This window comes from Oncorhynchus keta, chromosome 24, assembly GCF_023373465.1.
Source record: "Oncorhynchus keta strain PuntledgeMale-10-30-2019 chromosome 24, Oket_V2, whole genome shotgun sequence".
Classification (NCBI taxonomy): domain Eukaryota; kingdom Metazoa; phylum Chordata; class Actinopteri; order Salmoniformes; family Salmonidae; genus Oncorhynchus; species Oncorhynchus keta.
In genome coordinates this window covers 16203547-16224717 of record NC_068444.1, presented here as the reverse complement: position 1 = coordinate 16224717, position 21171 = coordinate 16203547, and the positions used below count along the sequence as shown (strand labels likewise).

Below are 21171 nucleotides of genomic sequence, written 5' to 3'. Positions count from 1 at the left end.
CCTCACACGTATTGGGCAATACTTCCATTCGCATGCTCAGAGGAGGAGTTTACTCCACTTTTCTGGCACTGTTGAGTATAACCAGTCTCTTTTGCCCACTATCTGAAGGTGCAAGTCTTTTTTCACTTGCTTCTCATCTCTTTGGTAAGTAAGCCATGTTTAGGCCATATTATTCCTATGTTTGTAATGTCTTTGTGTCTGTCTGTCAATTACAAAAGTTGCCTAAATGTTTGTTAACATGTTTGATTTGATTTTGGCACAGTGACACAATACAGTAACCTAATGTGTAGGTTTGACACCATAGTTTTATTGTCAGTTTATTTCCATCAGATTTCAAATTAACTAGGAAAGTTTTTACAAAAGGCTGATTATTTTTTAGGCTATAATTATAGATCTGCTGACTTTCTGGATAATGTTTTGGATTTTTCTTTCAACTTTCAGTTTCTTTACATTTATAATTTCTACAAAGGTGAATTATTTAATTGATTAGTTGATCATTGGGCCTTCTTTTTTTAAATCTTCAGAATTAACTGAACTTTTTAGAAGGACATTTGGCTAGGTCCTCCTGACACAAGTCTATAAAAGGAACGTCATGGGTGAGCTATCCAGCGTTGCTATTCCTGGTCACAGAACTGATACATCGCGACAGATGCAGATAGCTGAATGTTGATTCGCTGACTTGCGCTACAGCATTATTCTGGAATAGGCCAACTATATGTCATTTTAACTTATTTGATGGAGAAAAAAATGGTAGTCTATTGTAATGATGTTTACGTTGATTATGTCTAACAACATTGCTTTGAATTGTTATCAAATTTGAATGTAAAAAAATGCAAGTAGGATAGAATGGGCCTTCATACTGTTAGAGAATGTAATACCCTTTTCACAATCGTCTCCAAATGTATATTAAAATAAATGTAAAAAAATACAACGGTTTATATTTTCATTAAGGTGTTGAACTTTGGTTGCAACTTTCAAATATCAAAATAACAGTATAAATGCAAAGAAATTATTGTGTTTTCTTCAGACAGCCTCACTTGTTCACACTGTATTCAGCCACTTTGTCAATTATTCCACAACATACATTGCCAAATGGCCGCAGCAACGTATATAACACGCCTAGATGCAGGACTGACTTTTCGAAAAGAAGGCCTACTTATTACCACAAATACAAGTAAAGCTGTAATGATTATGATATTACACATTTGAATTTGACAATATTTTGTGTGACAATATTTCACTCAACTGTACATCTGTCAGTTTTGTCCTAAATGTATTAGTTGCCATATGGTGTTGTGATTGTTTTTTCATTTCAACAGGTTGCTCTTGCTCTGACATATTCTTATTTTCCTCCAAGTAGGTCTGGGCTGTGTCCATCTGTTGCAGCCATGGCACCCAAAAAAAACAAGACTGCCAAAAAGAACAAAGGGGATAACAATGAAATTACTATAATGGTCGAGGAACGCCCGATCAAAAACATTAACGGGCTGAACACCTTGTTGGAGGGAGGAAACAGCTTCACCTGCATCTCAAGTGAAGTCACTGACCCTGTCTATGCTCCTAACCTCCTGGAAGGTCTTTGTACCATGAGGCAGGACAGTTTCCTCTGCGACCTGACCGTCTCCACAAAGTCAAAGTCCTTTGATGTCCATAAAGTTGTCATGGCCTCCTGCAGTGAGTACATTCAGAATATCCTGAAGAAGGATTCCGCCCTCACGAAGATTGACTTGAATGACCTTTCACCCACAGGTCTGGCCACTGCCATCACATACGCCTACTCAGGTAAACTAACCCTGTCATTGTACAGCATTGGCAGCACCATTGCAGCAGCCATGTTGTTGAAGATCAACACCCTGGTGAAGATGTGCAGCGACTTCCTCATGCAGGAGCTCAGCGTGGAGAACTGCATGTACGTGGCCAACATTGCCGACACCTACGGCCTCAAAGAAACCAAAGAAGCCGCCCAGAAGTTCATGAGGGGGAATTTTATTGAGTTCTCTGAGATGGAACAGTTCCGGAAGCTCACCTACGAGCAGATCAATGACTTCCTCAGTGATGACTCCCTGCAATTGCCCTCTGAGATTACAGCCTTCCAGATAGCCATGAAGTGGTTGGACTTCGATGAGAAGAGACTGAAATACGCCCCAGATCTTCTGACCAACATTCGCTTTGGCACCATCTCAGCTATGGACCTGGTCAATCATGTCCAGAATGTGCCCAGAATGATGCAGGACCCTGAGTGCCATCGTCTCCTGGTGGACGCCATGAATTACCACCTGTTGCCTTACCAGCAGAACATTTTGCAGTCCCGCAGAACAAAGGTACGTGGTGGCCTCCGTGTCATGCTGACAGTGGGTGGACGACCAGCTTTGGCGGAAAAATCTCTCAGCAAAGAGGTTCTCTACAGGGATGAGGATGACGTATGGAATAGGCTGACAGAGATGCCAGCCAAGAGCTTCAATCAGTGTGTGGCAGTCCTGGATGGCTTCCTTTATGTTGCTGGTGGTGAAGACCAGAATGATGCCAGGAACCAGGCGAAACATGCTGTCAGCAACTTCTGCAGGTGAACATTTGATTCTGTATGAGCTTATTCTATTGTAAATGTATCCTTTCTGCTCTTATAGTATGGCTGATATTACACAGACCATGACAAGATATTGTACTGTACATTCAAATAATAATTTGTATCTAATAACATGTCTTTGTCCATTAGGTATGATCCTCGATTCAACACCTGGATTCATTTGACCAACATGATCCAGAAGCGCACCCACTTCAGTCTCAACACCTTCAATGGTCTCTTGTTCGCTATTGGAGGTCGTAACTCTGATGGATGCCAAGCTTCAATGGAGTGTTACGTGCCTTCCTCCAACCAATGGCAGATGAAAACCCCCATGGAGATCCCCCGGTGCTGCCACGCCAGCTCTGTCATTGATGGCAAGATCCTTGTTAGCGGTGGTTACATCAACAATGCGTACTCCAGGGCTGTGTGCAGCTATAACCCTTCCACAGATATGTGGCAGGATAAGAACAGTTTGAGCTCCCCTAGAGGCTGGCATTCCACTGCTACAGTCGGAGACCGGGCTTATGTGATTGGTGGCAGCCAGCTGGGTGGCCGTGGAGAGAGGGTGGATGTCTTGGCTGTTGAGTGTTTCAACCCTCACAATGGACAGTGGAGCTACTCTGCCCCGCTAAACACAGGAGTGAGCACTGCTGGTATAGTCAGCATGAATAATAAGATCTATCTCCTTGGAGGCTGGAACGAGATTGAGAAGAGGTACAAGAAATGCATCCAGGTGTATAACCCTGACCTCAATGTATGGACTGAGGATGATGAGTTGCCAGAGGCTACAGTTGGCATCTCATGCTGTGTCGTTACCATACCCACACGCAAAACACGAGAGTCCAGGGCCAGCTCTGTTTCATCTGCACCAGTCAGCATATAGAGTCTGGCAGGTTGTTTGATGTAGTCTGCCAGAGGACCAAAAATCCTCGAGCCAGTCCAATTCAGAAAATCCTTTATGCAGAAAGTGATCATCCCTCTTTGAGTTAAAAAAAACTGATAACCTACAAATGTCACACACACACACATCTATTTTGGAATTGAATCAGATATATTCAAATTGTTTTTTATACGTTTTATGAAGGATGGAATTTCTTCCAAATTAAGGCAAATCATAAAATTGTTACGTGCGACATGAATTCAGGAAGTTGTTTTGTGTTGTGAGACAAATTTAAATATTTTATTATCAAGGGAAACATTTATTTCCTTTTGGGGCCAATTCAGCCGTAATAGTTGAATCAGCCCTACTCTCCCTAGACCACAGATTTTATTCCCAATATTAAACTTATTTGGTGTTGTGCTAATAGTAACTGCATTATTTGTACAATACACATAAACATGCCTATATGGCGAACCCTTGTTATGTCACTATCATTACTTTCCAGTGACATAAAGCTAAATACACTGTATATAGTATAATCAACGACTGGACATATGATGATGACGGAAGACCATTGACTTAAATCCTCATATACAGCAGTGGAGGCTGCTGAGGAGAGGACAGCTCATAAAAATGACTGGAATCCATGGAATGGCATCAAACACATGGTAAACCACGAGCCCATTCTCCACAATTCAGGTGCCACCAACCTCCTGTGATATACAGGTATACAACTGTGATTAACATTTAAAGGGACATTTAAAAAAAAAATGTAAACTCATATTCATCATCTCCAGCACCACCCCAACATACAACATATGTAAATGAGGGCGTGTTTCTATGTAGATGGAGAAAGACGAGTGTTTCCACAGACATCATCGGTTTGCATCCAGTATGTTGATGTTGTGGTGGTGCTGCTAGAGATCATACATTTCCCTTTGAAATCTTCAGATGTCAATGCAGAAGATAAACGAATTACTAAGCATTCTTTGTTGCTGAAATATATTGTAGCTTCAAGGAGTAGACGCTGCTGGTTTCTTGTTTGTTTGTTTTCTTTAACACACTATACACTACAGTCATGTGAATTGTATGTACTGTCCTGACTCAGAAGAAGCTGTTGGGAAAATGTTGTTATGATGACATTGGTAATATTTGTTTTGTAAAAAGAGTGAATACTGGAAAATACAGCTATTAGCCTGAGCTGTTACGGGTGTGGGCACTCTGCAACAGTGCCTCCTAATTTCCCTGACAGCTCATGATTTATTTTGTTCTTATTTTAAACATTTAAAAAAGTTGTGTTTGACATATAACTGAAATTGTTTGAGGTGGATGGTTCTAAGTTTCACTTGTAGGTGAAGCTGGATTTATTAGTCTCACACATACCATTTAAGGCAATACACCAGTATAAAAAAAAATCATACATAAATAGTCTGAATTTGTCTTTTCCTGTAATTTATGCAAAGCTATATTTTACAATCATATATGCAAACACTTTTTCACTTTATCTTTGGCATAAGTTCTCATATTTTTACGGGGCCACAGAAGCATTTTGCTTTACGATTTTGGCTAGAAAACTATCATGTTTTCTTGCCAAAAGTTTATTACTAGAGCACGGGGCAAAACGACAGGTCAAGGGCAGGCAGAGGTCAGTAAACCAGATCAGAGTCCATAAGGTACAGAACGGCAGGCAGGCTCAGGGTCAGGCAGAGGTCAGTAAATCAGATCAGAGTCCATAAGGTACAGAACGGCAGGCAGGCTCAGGGTCAGGCAGAGGTCAGTAAACCAGATCAGAGTCCATAAGGTACAGAACGGCAGGCAGGCTCAGGGTCAGGCAGAGGTCAGTAAACCAGATCAGAGTCCATAAGGTACAGAACGGCAGGCAGGCTCAGGGTCAGGGCAGGCAGAATTGTTAAAACCGGAAAAACAGACAATAGAAAAGACAGGAGCAAGGGGAAAACCGCTGGTAGGCTTGACGAACAAAACAATCCGGCAACAGACAAACAGAGAACACACTGGGGATAACGGGGAAGATGTGCAACACCTGGAGGGGGTGGAGACAAGCACAAAGACAGGTGAAACAAATCAGGGTGTGACAAAAAAGTCACTCATCAATCAGTATATCAATCAGTATATCAATTGTACTTGAGTTGTTGTTTTAGTTTGCCCTGTACAATGGAACCAACGGAGTAGTCTAATTGAAGGAGTGAGACAAATGAAGCACACCTCAAACACTAAGTACACATGACATGCATTTGACCCATGTCTGCTGAACATGTATGAGCTTACCTTGCTTTAGTGCAGTAAATCCAGTGGCTGTGAGACACATTTGCCTATGAATACTAAAGATGAGATAAAGCCACCTGTATGTGAGTCACCCTGTTTCATGGTCTATGAGTCATAGTTGTTGAATCATTGTGACTATCAGGTTCAAACAGAAGACAGCAGAAGACTACAGAGGGCGTCATTTTCAGTCCTCTCCACAGTGCCGAAATGTACAAACGTTTTTGTCCTATAACTTGCAGCATACAGTTGAAGTCGGAAGTTTACATACACCTTAGCCAAATACATTTAAACTCAGTTTTTCACAATTCCTAACATTTAATCCTCATAAAAATTCCCTGTCTTAGGTCAGTTAGGATCACCACTTTATTTTAAGAATGTGAAATGTCAGAATAATAGTAGAGAGAATGATTTATTTCAGCTTTTTTTTCTTTCATCACATTCCCAGTGGGTCAGAAGTTTACATACACTCAATTAGTATTTGGTAGCATTGCCTTTAAATTGTTAAACTTGGGTCAAACGTTTCGGGTAGCCTACCCCAAGCTTCCCACAATAAGTTGGGTGAATTTTGGCCCATTCCTCCTGACAGAGCCGGTTTAACGTAGTCAGGTTTGTAGGCCTCCTTGCTCACACACGCTTTTTCAGTTCTGCCCACACATTTTCTATAGGATTGAGGTCAGGGCTTTGTGATGGCCACTCCAATACCTTGACTTTGTTGTCGTTAAGCCATTTTGCCACAACTTTGGAAGTATGCTTGGGGTCATTGTCCATTTGGAAGAACCATTTGCAACCAAGCTTTAACTTCCTGACTGATGTCTTGAGATATTGCTTCAATATATCCACATAATTTTCCTACCTCACGATGCCATCTATTTTGGGAAGTGCACCAGTCCCTGCTGCAGCAAAGTACCCCCCACAACATTATGCTGCCACCCCCGTGCTTCACGGTTGGCATGGTGTTCTTCGGCTTGCAAGCCTCCCCCTTTTTCCTCCAAACATAACGATGGTCATTACGATCAAACAGGTCTATTTTTGTTTCATCAGACCGGAGAACATTTCTCCATAAAGTATGATCTTTGTCCCCGTGTGCAGTTGCAAACCATAGTCTGGCTTTTCATGGCGGTTTTGGAGCAGTGGCTTCTTCCTTGCTGAGTGGCCTTTCAGGTTATGTCGATATAGGACTCGTTTTACTGTGGATATAGATACGTTTGTACCCATTTCCTCCATCATCTTCACAAGGTCCTTTGCTGTTGTTCTGGGATTGATTTGCAATTTTCGCACCAAAGTATGTTAATCTCTAGGAGACAGAACGCGTCTCCTTCCTGAACGGTATGACGGCTGCATGGTCCCATGGGGTTTATACTTACGTACTATTGTTTGTACAGATGAACGTGGTACCTTCAGGTGTTTGGAAATTGCTCCCAAGGATGAACCAGTCTTGTGGAGGTCTACACATTTTTCTTCTGAGGTTTTGGCTGATTTCCTTTGATTTTCCCATGATATCAAGCAAAAAGGCACTGAGTTTGAAGGTAGGCCTTGGAATTCATCCACAGGTACACCTCCAAATAACTCAAATTATGTCAATTAGCCTATCAGAAGCTTCTAAAGCCATGACATAATTTTCAGAGAAGAGAGAGGAAGAGAGGATGGGAGAGAGAAGGAGAGAGGATGAGAGAGGTAGAGAGGAAGAGAGAGGAAGAGTGAGGACAAGAGGAAGAGAGAGGAAGAGGAGAGGAAGTGATAGGTAGAGAGGAAGAAATAGGAAGAGAGGAAGAGAGAGGAAGTGAAGAAGAGAGAGGAAGAGAGAGGAAGATAGGAAGAGAGAGGTAGAGAGGAAGAGAGAGGAAGAGAGAGGTAGAGAGGAAGAGAGAGGTAGAGAGGAAGAGAGGAAGAGAGAGGTAGAGAGGAAGATAAGAAGAGAGAGGAAGAGAGACAAAGATAGAGGTAGGAAGGGAGAGGTAGAGGAAGAGAGATGAAGAGAGAGGTAGAGAGGAAGAGAGAGGAAGAGAGGACGAGCGAGGAAGAGAGGAAGAGAGAGGTAGAGGAAGAGAGAGGTAGAGGAAGAGAGAAGAAGAGAGAGATAGAGAAGAAGAGAGAGGAAGAGAGGAAGAGAGAGGAAGAGAGAGGTATAGGAAGAGAGAGGAAGAGAGAGGTAGAGGAAGAGAGAGGAAGACAGAGGAAGAGAAAGATAGAGAGGAAGAGAGAGGAAGAGAGAGGTAGAGGAAGAGCGAGGAAGAGAGAGGTAGAGGAAGAGAGAGGAAGATAAAGAGAGAGAGGAAGAGAGGAAGAGAGAGGAAGAGAGGGGAAGAAATCTGGAGGATCATGAGAGAGAGAGTACCAAAGAGAATAGTAGAATTCCTCAAATAGACAAGCACCTCTTTTATCTCAGATTTTTCTGAACTAATAACCTCTGGATGCCCCACCCTCTCCAACACTGTAATTCTGGGAGATTTTAACATCCATGTTGACTAACCCAAGTGCTCTATGGCTGCTGACTTCCTTAACTGGGCTGGCTAAACCTGTCTTTGCAGATGGTATCGGAGAATCGGGTCACAGACCACCAGGCTCAGAGACAGCTTTTACCTACAAGCCATCAGACTGCTGAACACCTGAGCTGAGACGACCACCTGTACATCAACAGTCTCCTTGTACTGACTCTTCGCACCTTAGTCCACATGCACTCGCCCATACATTCACTCACACATATGCACAAACACATACACACATACAGACACTCATGCACACACTCACACCCACTATAACTAGTATAGTAGGCATTGGAATGAATGTACAGTATATTGTATAACAGTCAGGTTATTGTAACAGTTATTGAACAAGACAGTTAACCCATTGTTCCCCGGTAGGACGTCATTGAAAATAAGAATTTGTACTCAACTGACTTGCCTAGTTAAATAAAGGTAAAATAAAAATAACTTTTTGGGCAATGTAATCAATGTAATCAATGTAATCACAGTAATCACTAACCAGCAGTGGCGGATTTAGGTATGGGCGGCATCTTGCCGGGGGCGGCACGAGGCGCCCGCACAAAAAAAATTGGAACGGTGACATTTGTGCGATCGCTCATTTGCACGTCACATCAATGATATCATGTCACCGTGTGAGACTGTGGGTCAATGAACCTTGTCGGAGTGGGCACCCTGATTCTAGGTTGTGAGCTAGGCAGGCTACTGCCTGGGAAGGTCTCACACTCAGAAGTACGAGATGGGGGGAGGTAGACCTCAGGTCTCCCACTGGAAGCCTGAGGTAGGGGGAGCGGTGAAATCTATCAAATATAACGCACCTCTAACTTTGTATAGTACTGATGCAATTAGTAAAATCAGTCACACTATCAAATGCTACCAAATAAACCACAATTCCTTCATAATACTGTGAATATATAGTTTCACACACATAGCTTTTGTGATATATTGAGTATTTTGGGGTGTCTTATGCCTAGAATTAGCCAAGGAGGTTGTATGGTTTATTTGGTTCCTTTTCTGAAAGTTTGATCAATTGTGCATAATGACATGCATATTTAATTGCGCAACAAACACATTTTGAGTGTCAGACTCATATAATGTTTTTCAATGCAAATTCAGGGGCACTTCTGAAATATTTTGGAGCACCCTCTGGCACTGGCCAGGATGAGGAGCCATCTACCTCCTCAGCCACATAGGCGTCTCCACAAATGTTGTCTGAGCCTGAGAATGAAGACCCATTTTCTTCCATTTCCCCCAGCAGGATTCTTCAGGTGTGTTTGTGCGCAAACGCATGTGTGTGTGTGTGTGTGTGTGTGTGTGTGTGTGTGTGTGTGTGTGTGTGTGTGTGTGTGTGTGTGTGTGTGTGTGTGTGTGTGTGTGTGTGTGTGTGTGTGTGTGTGTGTGTGTGTGTGTGTGTGTGTGTACACACACACACACACACACACACACACACACACACACACACACACACACACACACACACATGTGTTTATGTGTGTGTGCATCCCTGCATAAGATAAACAAAATAAATAATTTCCCTTTTCCAAAGTTGTAAGTTTCCATATTGTAGGTAACAAGGATTTTATTATTACTGGGTATGTGGGATGTTCCATCACTATAACTGCTGTGAATAACTTGTGTAAACTAATGCCCATGTGCTCTGCATTAGAAATGCCTGTAGCAGCATCCCCACCAGACTGTCTACAGACCCTGCTGCTGAGGATGAACCACTGTCTACAGACCCTGCTGCTGAGGATGAACCACTGTCTACAGACCCTGCTGCTGAGGATGAACCACTGTCTACAGACCCTGCTGCTGAGGATGAACCACTGTCTACAGACCCTGCTGCTGAGGATGAACCACTGTCTACAGACCCTGCTGCTGAGGATGAACCACTGTCTACAGACCCTGCTGCTGAGGATGAACCACTGTCTACAGACCCTGCTGCTGAGGATGAACCACTGTCTACAGACCCTGCTGCTGAGGATGAACCACTGTCTACAGACCCTGCTGCTAGTTGCAGAGGACCTAGTGAGGTACCACCTAACTTAGTTTTCCAAAGGAATGACAGTGATGGAAGAAGTTGCCACCACCAGAATTTCAGGAAGACCTTGGTGAGTGGTGAAAAAATCCCTAGAAGTTAGTTGGTATATTCTGAAAGAAACAACAGCCTCTTCTGCTTCTGCTGTAAACAATTTCAAATAAGAAAATTAACTTAGCATACTCAGGACTGACAGACTGGAAACATGCAAGTTCTTTGCTGAATTCACGCGACAGCAGTCACGAACACCAAAACTGCATGAAAACATGGAAAGAACTGGCAAACCTTCCAAAGTCTCTCAAATGAGGAGCTGACAGAACAATGTGAGGCCCTTAGTATGACACTGCACTATAAAGAACACTCAGACTCGGATGGCAGAGATCTTGCACAGGAACTGAAGAACTTGCCTGACTTGCCATCAAAGACAATGACCCTGCTTGAGCTGCTGATATTTATACAAGAAAGGGAGCTCTCAGAAATGTATCCAAATTTGTGGACTGCTCTCAGAATTAGTCTTACTCTTCAATAATCAGGTTCTCCTCTTTGTAAGTGTGTTACTTTATTTGTGTGATATAGGATTTGTGCAATTTAGTTTTATTTGCGTGTTTTTTGTTAGCAATGGGGTAATGGTGTAATAATTTGTATTTATATACTACAATTAGTTTGTATTTGTTGCTTATTTTTGATATTTATGAGTGTAATGATGTGCGCTGAGAGTCGGGACGCAAGTTCAGGGAATGAATGTTAATACAAAACAAGAAAAATGCAGTTTATTAGGTTACAGATGCATTCGATTATGATGAACTTCACAGGGTGGTAAAGGTGCACGCTTGATGCTCCTTTGCAATAAATACACAGGGTCTTATTCTGGTGACATGATGATCAACGCTTGGCTGCCGTTTGACAAATCTTCTCCATAATAATCTCATCATGTGAGAATGAGAATCGCAGAATGGTGAAATTACTAACTGACTAGAGTTGACTGTGTGATATTAGGTTGCTTATTGTGTAAATATTTTCCGTCTGGATTTGAATCAACTACCGTGTGGATTTGAATAAACTGTGAATGAACTAGCCTACCCGCACTGTTTCTGTGAGCTGTTGGTTAGAGTGCAAATGCCAAGATGAGTAGGCACATTCGCTATATAACGCACGTTTTTTGTGACTATCTGTAGAGTTGAAAATGCGATGGAAACACATTGAACATAAATGTTTTATTTGTTACATGACAATTATTTTTTTTTTTTTACATGACAATTTAAAGGAAACTTGTTGTGTGCACTACGTCAACGCCTAATGATTTTTATCTGCCACAAGTCAGTTTGGTGGAAACACCACTGGAGAGAAAAAGCGCATATTTTCCGTAAACGGATTATTCAATATGCGCATGAAAATCTGTCGCCAGTTGGATGGAAAAGTATCGACTGTTTAAAAAAAACACCCTATCCTAAAGCAATGTAGCAGATGTGGAACTCACTCCTCAGCGTGAAGTGTCCCCACTTGCGCTGAATCAGGAGGGAGCAAGCACTGTTTCGTTTACCTTCCCCAGATGACACCGGCCCTTAGCCCAACTCCAACTTTACTTGCATTCCTCCAGGCTGGCATCTCAACACAATGTATTAATTACACTATGACTAAGTGGTGATATAGAAACAGATAGTAGACCAATCCTGATGTTCTCTTACAGTTTATTAGGCTACAGTTTTTTTTTTTTTTTTTTTAAATATGAATTTTACAGAGTGGCGCACGGTGTGGTGTCAGCCACATAGATCTCAACACATTTATTCCTGGGCAATAGGGTAGGCTTACTCATTCTATTATGCCAAACTATGACTTTAGCATAACGCCCAGTTGTGCAAAAAAATGGAAACTAGGTGAAAGACCAGCACTGTAAGTACAATAATTTGCTTTGTCATCGTTACAATATTTTCAATTTTTTTAGACACACCTTATGGTGCTTTCAAGACAACTGTGAACTCGGAAATAACCGAGGTCAAATCATAATTTAACCTTTATTTAACTAGAGAAGGCCGGTAAGGACAAAGTCGTATTTACAATGATGGAGCTCTACAAAATCGGAGCTATACAAAGATGCCCGAGTTTCCAACTTGGAATCCCGAGTTGAATGACCATTCAAAAGAAATTCCTAGTTGGAGCTAGTTTTTCCCACAGTTCCCAGTTGTTTTGAACGCGGCAGTAAATGTAGCGGTTAAGTAGACTTTATTCCTACTGGTTTGAGGGAGGAGGGAAAGACTGCTGAGTCACAATGACGCGTCCCCCCGTTGTGGTTTAAGTAATTGACAACGTCATAGATGTACAGATTGCTATAACATATAATGTAGTTAGCTGATGTGTAAAAAATCTCTCCGGGCGTTGTAAGATCTGTCAGACAAAGCATAGAAAAACGTCTGAGCGGACAAACGCGCCCACAGTCACACGTGTTCAGTCACTGTGAGTGTGAAGAGTACTAGGAAGGAAATTTTGTTCACTCGGTGTTGCACACTGAAACAGAGGATTCTTGGCTAGTCGAGTGAATTTACCGGTCCTCACTATATAGAAGTGATTCCATCAAGGAAAATATATTTAGGTGTAGGTCCTATTAGATAGGTATTGCTGGGGGGACAACCTTGGCATTATTATTGGCGCTTGGGACATTGTGTCAGCGGGTAATTTTAATAGCTTGCTAGCTCGCTAGATAACAAGAGATGTGTGAAGGCCTCCCTTGTTGGCTAGCTAATAAGTATCCAGCGTTACAGTTAAAATAGCAAGACCATTGTTGGTTTGGCTCAAGTTCTGTTTTGTTGACAGTAGCTACGTCGCTGAACTTGGATAACACGTTAGCGAGCAAAAATTATAGATAGCTAAACAAAATAGCAAACGCCAGTCTCGCTGTCGGTGCCGAACGCTTGCGATATGGGCTTGCTGTCAAAAGGGTCACCGCTCAACTGGGAAGAAACCAAAAAGTATGCAGACCATGTTCGGAAACATGGCATCGTTCAGTTTCTCAACATCTATAACAAGGTGAAAGAACGACAGAAAGATGTCTTATTATGGGGCGATGAGGTAAGGGTGTCGTATTGCTTAACCTTTGCATAACATGCTTTAAAAAAAAAAAAAACTTTTGCATAACAAAAAATGTACACGCGATCCACACAAATGGCATTGTCAGTTAGTCACCAGTTAAGTGAAGTTGTAACTATGTTGCCAACTTCGGTTGTGCAGATGAAAGACTAACCGAATTGCAGCAAAGTCTAACAAGTGTTTTAGGCTACATCATGTAGTCAGGATAGTAGTTGTAGCGAATGCTTAGATGTTTATACTCCGTCCATAAACAATGAACCCATTCAAAGCATCTGACCATTACATAACTGTTTTAGATCTAGACAACTTCAATCAGTAACTGATGTGTTATTCAGTTACTTAGGCCATTGAACCGTTTATATTGTTGCTAGGAGCGGCAGGTAGCCGAGCGGTTATAACGTTGTGGCGGTAATCGAAAGGTGGCTGGTTTGAATACCTCCTATGTGCTCTTGAGAAAGGCACTTAACCCGAATGTGCTCCAGAGGAGAACCATACAAGTGTGGCTGACCCCGTAAAACAACAACCTATCAATTCGCTGTATGTGAAATATTTTATTTTAAAAAACACTTCTTATCTATACAATTGTTTACATTTCATGAGAACCGATGCATACTTAATACAAACTTGTTAAAAATGTCTAATCGAAAAATGGTTTGGTAAGTAAATATCTAAAACAGAATAAATGTGCTTATTTATCATAACATGGTTTGAGACATTTTATTTTTGAGAGATTTCTTATCTAAGCTTTATATGCTACTAAACATGTTCAAAGGTTGTCCCTTAACATGCATCTGGCATGTAGATGGGTTGTTTAAAAAAAGTTGCACATAGCATCTAGATGTAGTTGATATGTGATTTCTGTCTGTGCTGCCTTCAGTGTGCCTCAATTTCACGTGGAATGTTGTTGTTACAGATTAATCCCTCTTTCAGACAGGGGGATTACAGGGTAGTAGAGTCAAAGTCAAGGAAACATAATTGATGAATTGGAATGGATGTGATGGCGCCTGTTTTGATCTTGGAAAGTATGGATCAAGGCTTTGGGTCTACACAGTGACGCACATTGGAAAGAAAGGTGGTGTTTGGAGACATGATCTGCACCATTCTGGTCTAATGAACAAGCTTCATGGCTGATAATCTTGCATTGTCATTGGAGAATAGAAAAAACTGTTTTGCGATTTAGGCCACACCATCCTATTGATGTTGAATGCCGCTGTGGTGTCTTCTTGTCTCATATGTCAACATGTGCAGTAGGCCTAACTGAATTTGCACACTGTTTTTATGGTTCGAAATACAAATGTATGTATTTAAAAAAAAATATATATATATATATATATATATATATATTTAAAAAACATTTTTTTTTCCAATTTTGCCCTTTTAGGTGGAATACATGTTGATCGAAATGGATGAGAAAAATGGAAAGGTACGTCTTGTTCTCAATGGTGGGGAGGTTTTGGAAACCCTTCAAGACAAAGGAGAAAACACCAACCCCAAGTAAGTCATCTTTAAATCTGTTTAGAAAATGACCAGGTTGTGTTGTGTGTGAAACAGGCTGTTATGTATCGACCTTTCTTATGCGAACTCATTTGGGTGGCTTACACTGCAGGCACTAAAGACAGCTTCTGTCGCTCAATAAGGCAGTGTTCCATTAGCCTGTTCTGCAACTTTTTAATAAAAAAAATGCAATAAAGTGGCACTTCCCTCATGGGTCATGCAAAAGCTCCTTTACAAGTTTGCAACTTCTGCATGAGTTTTACATGTTTTGTTTTCTTGAACTACTACCTTACAAATTGCACTGGTGTTCAACCTGCCGCTCTACCCTGGGCTACTAAATGTCTTTAACATGGGTTAAAAAGCCTTCATCTCTATTTGATGTGAATGTTTTTGTACAAGCCTCACTGTAGTAGTCTGCTTGCTAACTGTCCATGATGTGCTGAACCTGTGAAGCTGACTTAACCCAGGGGAATTGTAACTATAGCTGTAGCATTCCTCATTACTGCCTCTCTGTTGCACATATTGAAGAGCACGCCCCTGTAGCACAAATGCATTGCCCACAGCATTTTCCATCCGCTGAGATAGTGGCTCACATCTGATTTTTAAAAAAACATGTTTACTTTAATGTGAAAGATTGGCATAATACAATTGACTCTGTCGGACAGAGACCTTGTTTTGTTAGACAACATTATTCAATGGCTTTTAAAAATTGAAGTTTGCTTATTAAAATATATAATGCATTGTTTTTCCTTGTAGCCATCCTACCCTTTGGAGGCCAGAGTATGGCGGCTACATGATCGAAGGGACTCCGGGGCAGCCCTATGGTGGGACGATGTCAGAGTTCAACACAGTGGAGGACAACATGGGGAAGCGAAGGCGAGAGGCCTCATCTGTGCTGAATAAGAATGAAACGCTTGCCACCATCACGTCATTCCCAAGGTAGTTAACTACCTATTGTCACTCACTAAATCACTTGAAACGGTTAGATTTTATTTATAGTACCTTAACATTAATGTGTATCTTGTAACATTGGTTTTAGGTTAGGCTGCCCAGGCTTCACACAGCCAGAATACAAGCCAACACCTGTTGAAAAGGGAGTGTCAAAATCACTGTTCTTCCCAGATGAAGCCATAAGCCAACACCCAAGATTCAGGTAGGCTTGAATAATATATATTCGAAATACGGGTGGTCCCAGGTATCGAAGCCACTATCCTGGTGTTGCAAGCACAATGCTCTACCAACTGTTTTATAGAGGTTGCTATGGTATTAAGTTTGTCACAGGTATTTGCACTATTTTGTGTCACTGCATGATATGTGACATTTGAGATCTTTATTTGCATCCCATTTAACAAAGTATGTTGTGAATGTTTTTTCAGCACCCTGACCAGAAACATTCGTCACAGAAGAGGAGAGAAGGTGGTGATCAACGTACCCAGTAAGTCTAAATCAGAACACATCTTCACCATTTGCACTCAATAATTACACCTTTCAGTCAAATACATTTCGTCACATTTTATTTTCAGTGGTCAAATTTAGGCCACATTTACAATTGAGTAATTTAACAGATGCTCTTATCCAGAGCGACTTACAGGAGCAATTTGGATTAAGGGCCTTGTTCAAGGGGACCTAGTCTGCTCGAGGATTTGAACAAGTGACCTTTCAGTTACTAGCCCAATGCTTTTAACTGCTAGGCTACCCATCGCCCAAAATGTGCCACAACATTTTTTTATTAGTTGAAATAACTTGCTTATTAGTATCTACTTTCCTTTGTGCTTCTTTCTCCTTGTTAGTCTTTAAAGACAAATGCACCCCATCTCCATTTGTGGAGAAGTTTCCGGAAGACGATGGGGAGGCTGCCAGGGCAGCTCTACCTGATCACATCTACATGGATGCCATGGGATTTGGAATGGGCAACTGCTGTCTTCAGGTATACACAACACATTATAGAACTGTAACCCTGGTATACTTATTTTAATTTACTAGACTAGAGAATATTTTTGAAGTCATGGACATGTTTTGTATAAACAGGTTGAGTAATCTTTAACTTGAACCCTTTTTATAATGTTTTTCCAGGTGACATTCCAAGCTTGCAGCATTGAAGAGGCGAGGTACCTTTATGACCAACTAGCAACATTCTGCCCTATAATGGTAAGATTTTCTTAGAAAACATACAGGAAAAAGTATTAATTGCCTCAATGGTAATACAAAAATTCAAAGGTGTCGTAAACAGCTTTGGTTAACCACATTTTGAATCCTTACAGTATTCAGTAACGCTTTGATTTTTTCGAGTGCCTTTTCTGTGGTGGAAACTGGAACGCTAACTGCTGATCTGTTTATAGATGGCCCTCAGTGCTGCTTCGCCATTCTACAGAGGCTATGTGTCAGACATTGATTGTCGCTGGGGAGTTATTTCTGCCTCGGTAGATGACAGGACCGGGGAAGAGAGGGGGCTGGAGGTGAGCAGATGAATCAGGAAAAACTGGCTCCTAATTAAAGAAACACGAGCCAGCCAAACAAGGCCCTGTTGCTTCAGCGGGTTGAATGGAAGAGTCCGATCATGTCAGGCTCAGACAGGCATTATTAATTTCTCTGTTGATTTCCTGGTGTTCAATTATGTTAGCCAGAACAGGTTTTCAGTTATTTGTTTGCTTTGTTCCTTGAAATGTCGGTTTTTCAGACTTCTCTTTCAATGTGCATGGAAATGTGTTTTCTTTGCAGCCTTTGAAAACCAACAAATTTCGAATCTTGAAATCCAGATATGATTCAATCGACAGCTACCTCTCCAGCTGTGGCGATAGGTACAATGACATAGATCTGACAATAGACGAGGAGATCAACAAACAGCTGCTGGATGCAGGTAAAGAACTTTGTAACAATGACGTGAGTATTAGATTCTAGATGGTGTATAGAAATAATAAAATATGATGAAGGATAAGTAACTGGTAAAAAAGACTCCAGATGAAATGTGAAATTTACTTTTTATGTATTTTTCAAGCAATTAAATTGTACAATGTGTTTATTTGTATTTTAATCATTAAACCTTCTATAGAGAAGTAATCAAAATCTGTGTTTGTAGGGATCGACAAACTGCTGGCCCAACACATAGCCCATCTCTTCATTCGGGATCCGCTCTCAATATTTGAAGAGAAAATTTACATGGATGATGAAAACGAGTCTGATCACTTTGAGGTAAAAATGATACCCACCCAATACTGACTTATAGTGACTACATGACTGTTTGCGAATAGACCAATACCTGTGATGTTATAAGGAGGCATTTTTGTTGATATAATCACATTTGTCTGTCTTGTAGAATCTGCAGTCAACCAATTGGCAGACAATGAGGTTCAAACCTCCTCCTCCAAACTCGGACATCGGATGGCGAGTTGAGTTCCGTCCCATGGAGGTAACATAAGCCTTGCAATCTTGTGTGTTAATAGTTGTATGTCATTTGGATATTTACCTGAAATACACATTGTTTTAAGTAAATATTGTTTCAAGTAAATACTTGCAAAAAGGATTTACATGTACTGTGTCTTAACCAGTTTTGTACAATGTTTGTAGTGTAGAAATTGAGTGCCTGTTTTCGTTTGTTCCAGGTGCAACTTACCGATTTTGAAAACTCTGCATTCGTTGTTTTCATCGTCCTGCTCACCAGGGTTATACTGTCCTATAAACTGGACTTTCTCATCCCCTTGTCAAAGGTGAGATCAGCTGTTCTTCTGATATACTTTTAATTAGCTGAATTTTAGGAAATTCTAGTGCATGTAGGGTAATGATATACCATTTATGCGTTCTGTTTTCTATCAAAAGGTTGACGAAAACATGAAAGTTGCCCAGAAAAGAAATGCAGTCCAAGAGGGCATGTTTTACTTCCGTAAGGACATCTATAAAGGTGAGAGGATACGAGTCAGATTCCATATACAGAAACCTGGTCGGGGAGCGTTTTGGCAAAATGCCTGAACAGGTTGATGCTAAAGCTTCTCTTGTGTCTTCCCATAGGCTGCAACCCTGCCCTCGATAGCTCCTCATCGGCTGCCCAGAATGGCTTGGACAGTGAGGGTGACAATGAGTACACACTGATGAGCATTGACACAATCATCAATGGAAAGGTGCTTATTAAAGATGCGGTATAAAGGTTTTGGATCATGTCAGCCAGTCGTACAAAGTCATCCATTTTGTATGGAATGTCACGTCCTGGGGGAAAAAAGCACATCATATGATGTGTTACAAATTCCAATTTGTACAATTTGTTTTATAATAATAATATATGCCATTTAGCAGACTCTTTTATCCAAAGCGACTTACAGTTAAGATCATGGTATTTTAATAATATCATTAAATCTATATTTATATTGCACTCTTTACTTTAAACCATAAGTTGTTGTTTCTTATCATTTAGGAAGGAATTTTTCAAGGGTTGATACCAATCCTCAACTGCTACCTAGAAAACATGGAGGTGGATGTTGATACAAGATGCACCATCCTGAACTACCTGAAGCTCATCAAGAGACGTGCCTCCGGTATATTTAGCAAATGAACACTGACAATTTGACTCTGGATTGGGTAACAGGGTTTTGTGAGGTATTGTTGTGGGCTTTCCACATCATTGGTGGAGATTAGCAAAAGCATGCGGCATTCCAGTAGTAGAAGGCACATGTTGCTCCCTGACACTGTCAACAAGGTTTTGATAACGCTTTGGCTGCATTGAGACAGGCAGCCCAATACTGAACTTTTTTTTCCCTTCACTAATTGATCCTTTGAAACATCAGGTCTTTTCACATCAGATCTTTTTCAGAGTAAATCTGATTGATCAAATTAACAATTTGGTGAAGAAAAAAAAATGTATAATTGGGCTGCCTGTCTAAACGCAGCCTTAGTGCTTTACAGTGTTGAATCTGAACTCAAGTCACATTAACAATTTAATGTACAGGGTTATAAATGCCAAACATGCATAAACAAGTGTATCTTAATTATCAACAGAAAAAATAAACATGATTTTTCTCTCACATTGTTCTTGTTGCTGATGTAGGTGAACTGATGACCATGGCTAAATGGATGAGGGAGTTTGTGGACAAGCACCCCCAATACAAGCAAGACAGTGTCATAACTGACAGAATCAACTACGACCTACTCCGCAAGTGTGACAGCATCACAAAAGGAGAGGAGCGATGCCCAGAACTTATTGGTGACCCAGTCAATCGGGGCAAATGAACTTACTGTCACAGCTGTAATCAATTAATGAATGTGTTGTCCATCATTGATATTCATTAGCATGAAAAAGACCAAATATCTGTCTGGACAAAGTGGTCCAAACAAATTAAGTTTTAATGGAGAATATAGTGTGCATTGCGATGGTCAAGCGGGTGTATTGCATTTGTATATACAGTATCAGATTTGTACAATTTGAAAATTATTTTAATAAGTGAAATTCAATCGGATGTGTGATAGCAATTGGATATGTAATTTGATATCCTGTGTTCATGCTAACAAAGTCTGAGTGTGAAATTATGTAAATGCAGCAAACAAAGTTGTAGACTACATTAATTGTAATCTTTAAGTCTACTGTAAATACTGAACTTTGATCTGCTCTACAAACATTTAACAAGGGTTATTTCATTTCCGAATATGGTATATCTGCATTATCTGTCAAATGATTTGGCCTTTTAATGTGAGAAGTGTCAAATGAAAGTGTTTGATTTGCTGTGATATAGTACAATCTTAAACTATTAAAGGAGTCTTGCATTGAAGTGAATGTGAACGTTTGATTGGAATGTTATGTCTCAATAAATCTGTACAGCACTGACTAAGCATAGTATTTTGCTTGGTTACATGGTTCTATCGATTGTTGCCTGTGCGACTAGCATCATTACTCTGGACGGTTCTGACTTAGAATATGTGGACAACTACAAATACCTAGGTGTCTGGTTAGACTAAACTCTCCAGACTCACATTAAGCATCTCCAATCCAAAATTAAATCTAGAATTGGCTTCTTATTTCACAACAAAGCCTCCTTCACTCGTGCTGCCAAACATACCCTCGTAAAACTGACTATCCCACTGATCCTTGACTTTGGAAATGTCATTTACAAAATAGCCTCCAACACTACTCAGGAAACTGGATGTTGTCTATCACAGTGCCATCCATTTTGCCACCAAAGCCCCATATACTACCCACCACTGCGACCTGTATGCTCTCATTGACCCTCACTACATATTCGTCGCCAAACCCACTGGCTCCAGGTCATCAATAAGTCTTTGCTAGGTAAAGCCCTGCCTTATCTCAACCCACTGGTCACCATAGCAACACCCACCCGTAGCACGCGCTCCAGTAGGTATATTTCACTGGTCA

At 40.9% G+C, this 21171-nt stretch overlaps 2 protein-coding genes across 5 annotated transcripts; both read left to right on the top strand.

The window, feature by feature from the left end:
* Positions 1–13: 13 nt before the first annotated feature.
* Positions 14–5813, top strand: klhl31 (kelch-like family member 31). 3 transcript variants are annotated; one of them, XR_008078176.1, is made up of 4 exons: positions 14–144; positions 1361–2563; positions 2714–5152; positions 5217–5813. XR_008078176.1 is itself a non-coding variant. In XM_035800983.2 (3 exons), the coding sequence occupies exons 2-3, from the start codon at positions 1389–1391 to the stop codon at positions 3444–3446; spliced, it is 1908 nt and encodes a 635-aa protein (XP_035656876.1). In that variant the 5' UTR covers positions 14–144; positions 1361–1388; the 3' UTR covers positions 3447–5813. The 3 variants fall into 3 exon arrangements, 2 of the variants coding, with proteins under 2 accessions (XP_035656876.1, XP_035656877.1); XM_035800983.2 differs by having other exon boundaries at positions 2714–5813; XM_035800984.2 differs by having other exon boundaries at positions 88–144; positions 1358–2563; positions 2714–5813.
* Positions 5814–12592: 6779 nt separating this feature from the next.
* On the top strand, positions 12593–20634 carry gclc (glutamate-cysteine ligase, catalytic subunit). Of its 2 annotated transcripts, none has more exons than XM_035800982.2 (16): positions 12593–13265; positions 14707–14819; positions 15576–15758; positions 15859–15972; positions 16196–16254; positions 16610–16746; positions 16893–16967; positions 17159–17275; positions 17538–17676; positions 17896–18008; positions 18133–18225; positions 18419–18523; positions 18633–18714; positions 18822–18931; positions 19222–19342; positions 19852–20634. In XM_035800982.2, the coding sequence occupies exons 1-16, from the start codon at positions 13158–13160 to the stop codon at positions 20031–20033; spliced, it is 1851 nt and encodes a 616-aa protein (XP_035656875.1). In that variant the 5' UTR covers positions 12593–13157; the 3' UTR covers positions 20034–20634. The 2 variants fall into 2 exon arrangements, with proteins under 2 accessions (XP_035656875.1, XP_035656874.1); XM_035800981.2 differs by having other exon boundaries at positions 12595–13307.
* Positions 20635–21171: the final 537 nt, after the last annotated feature.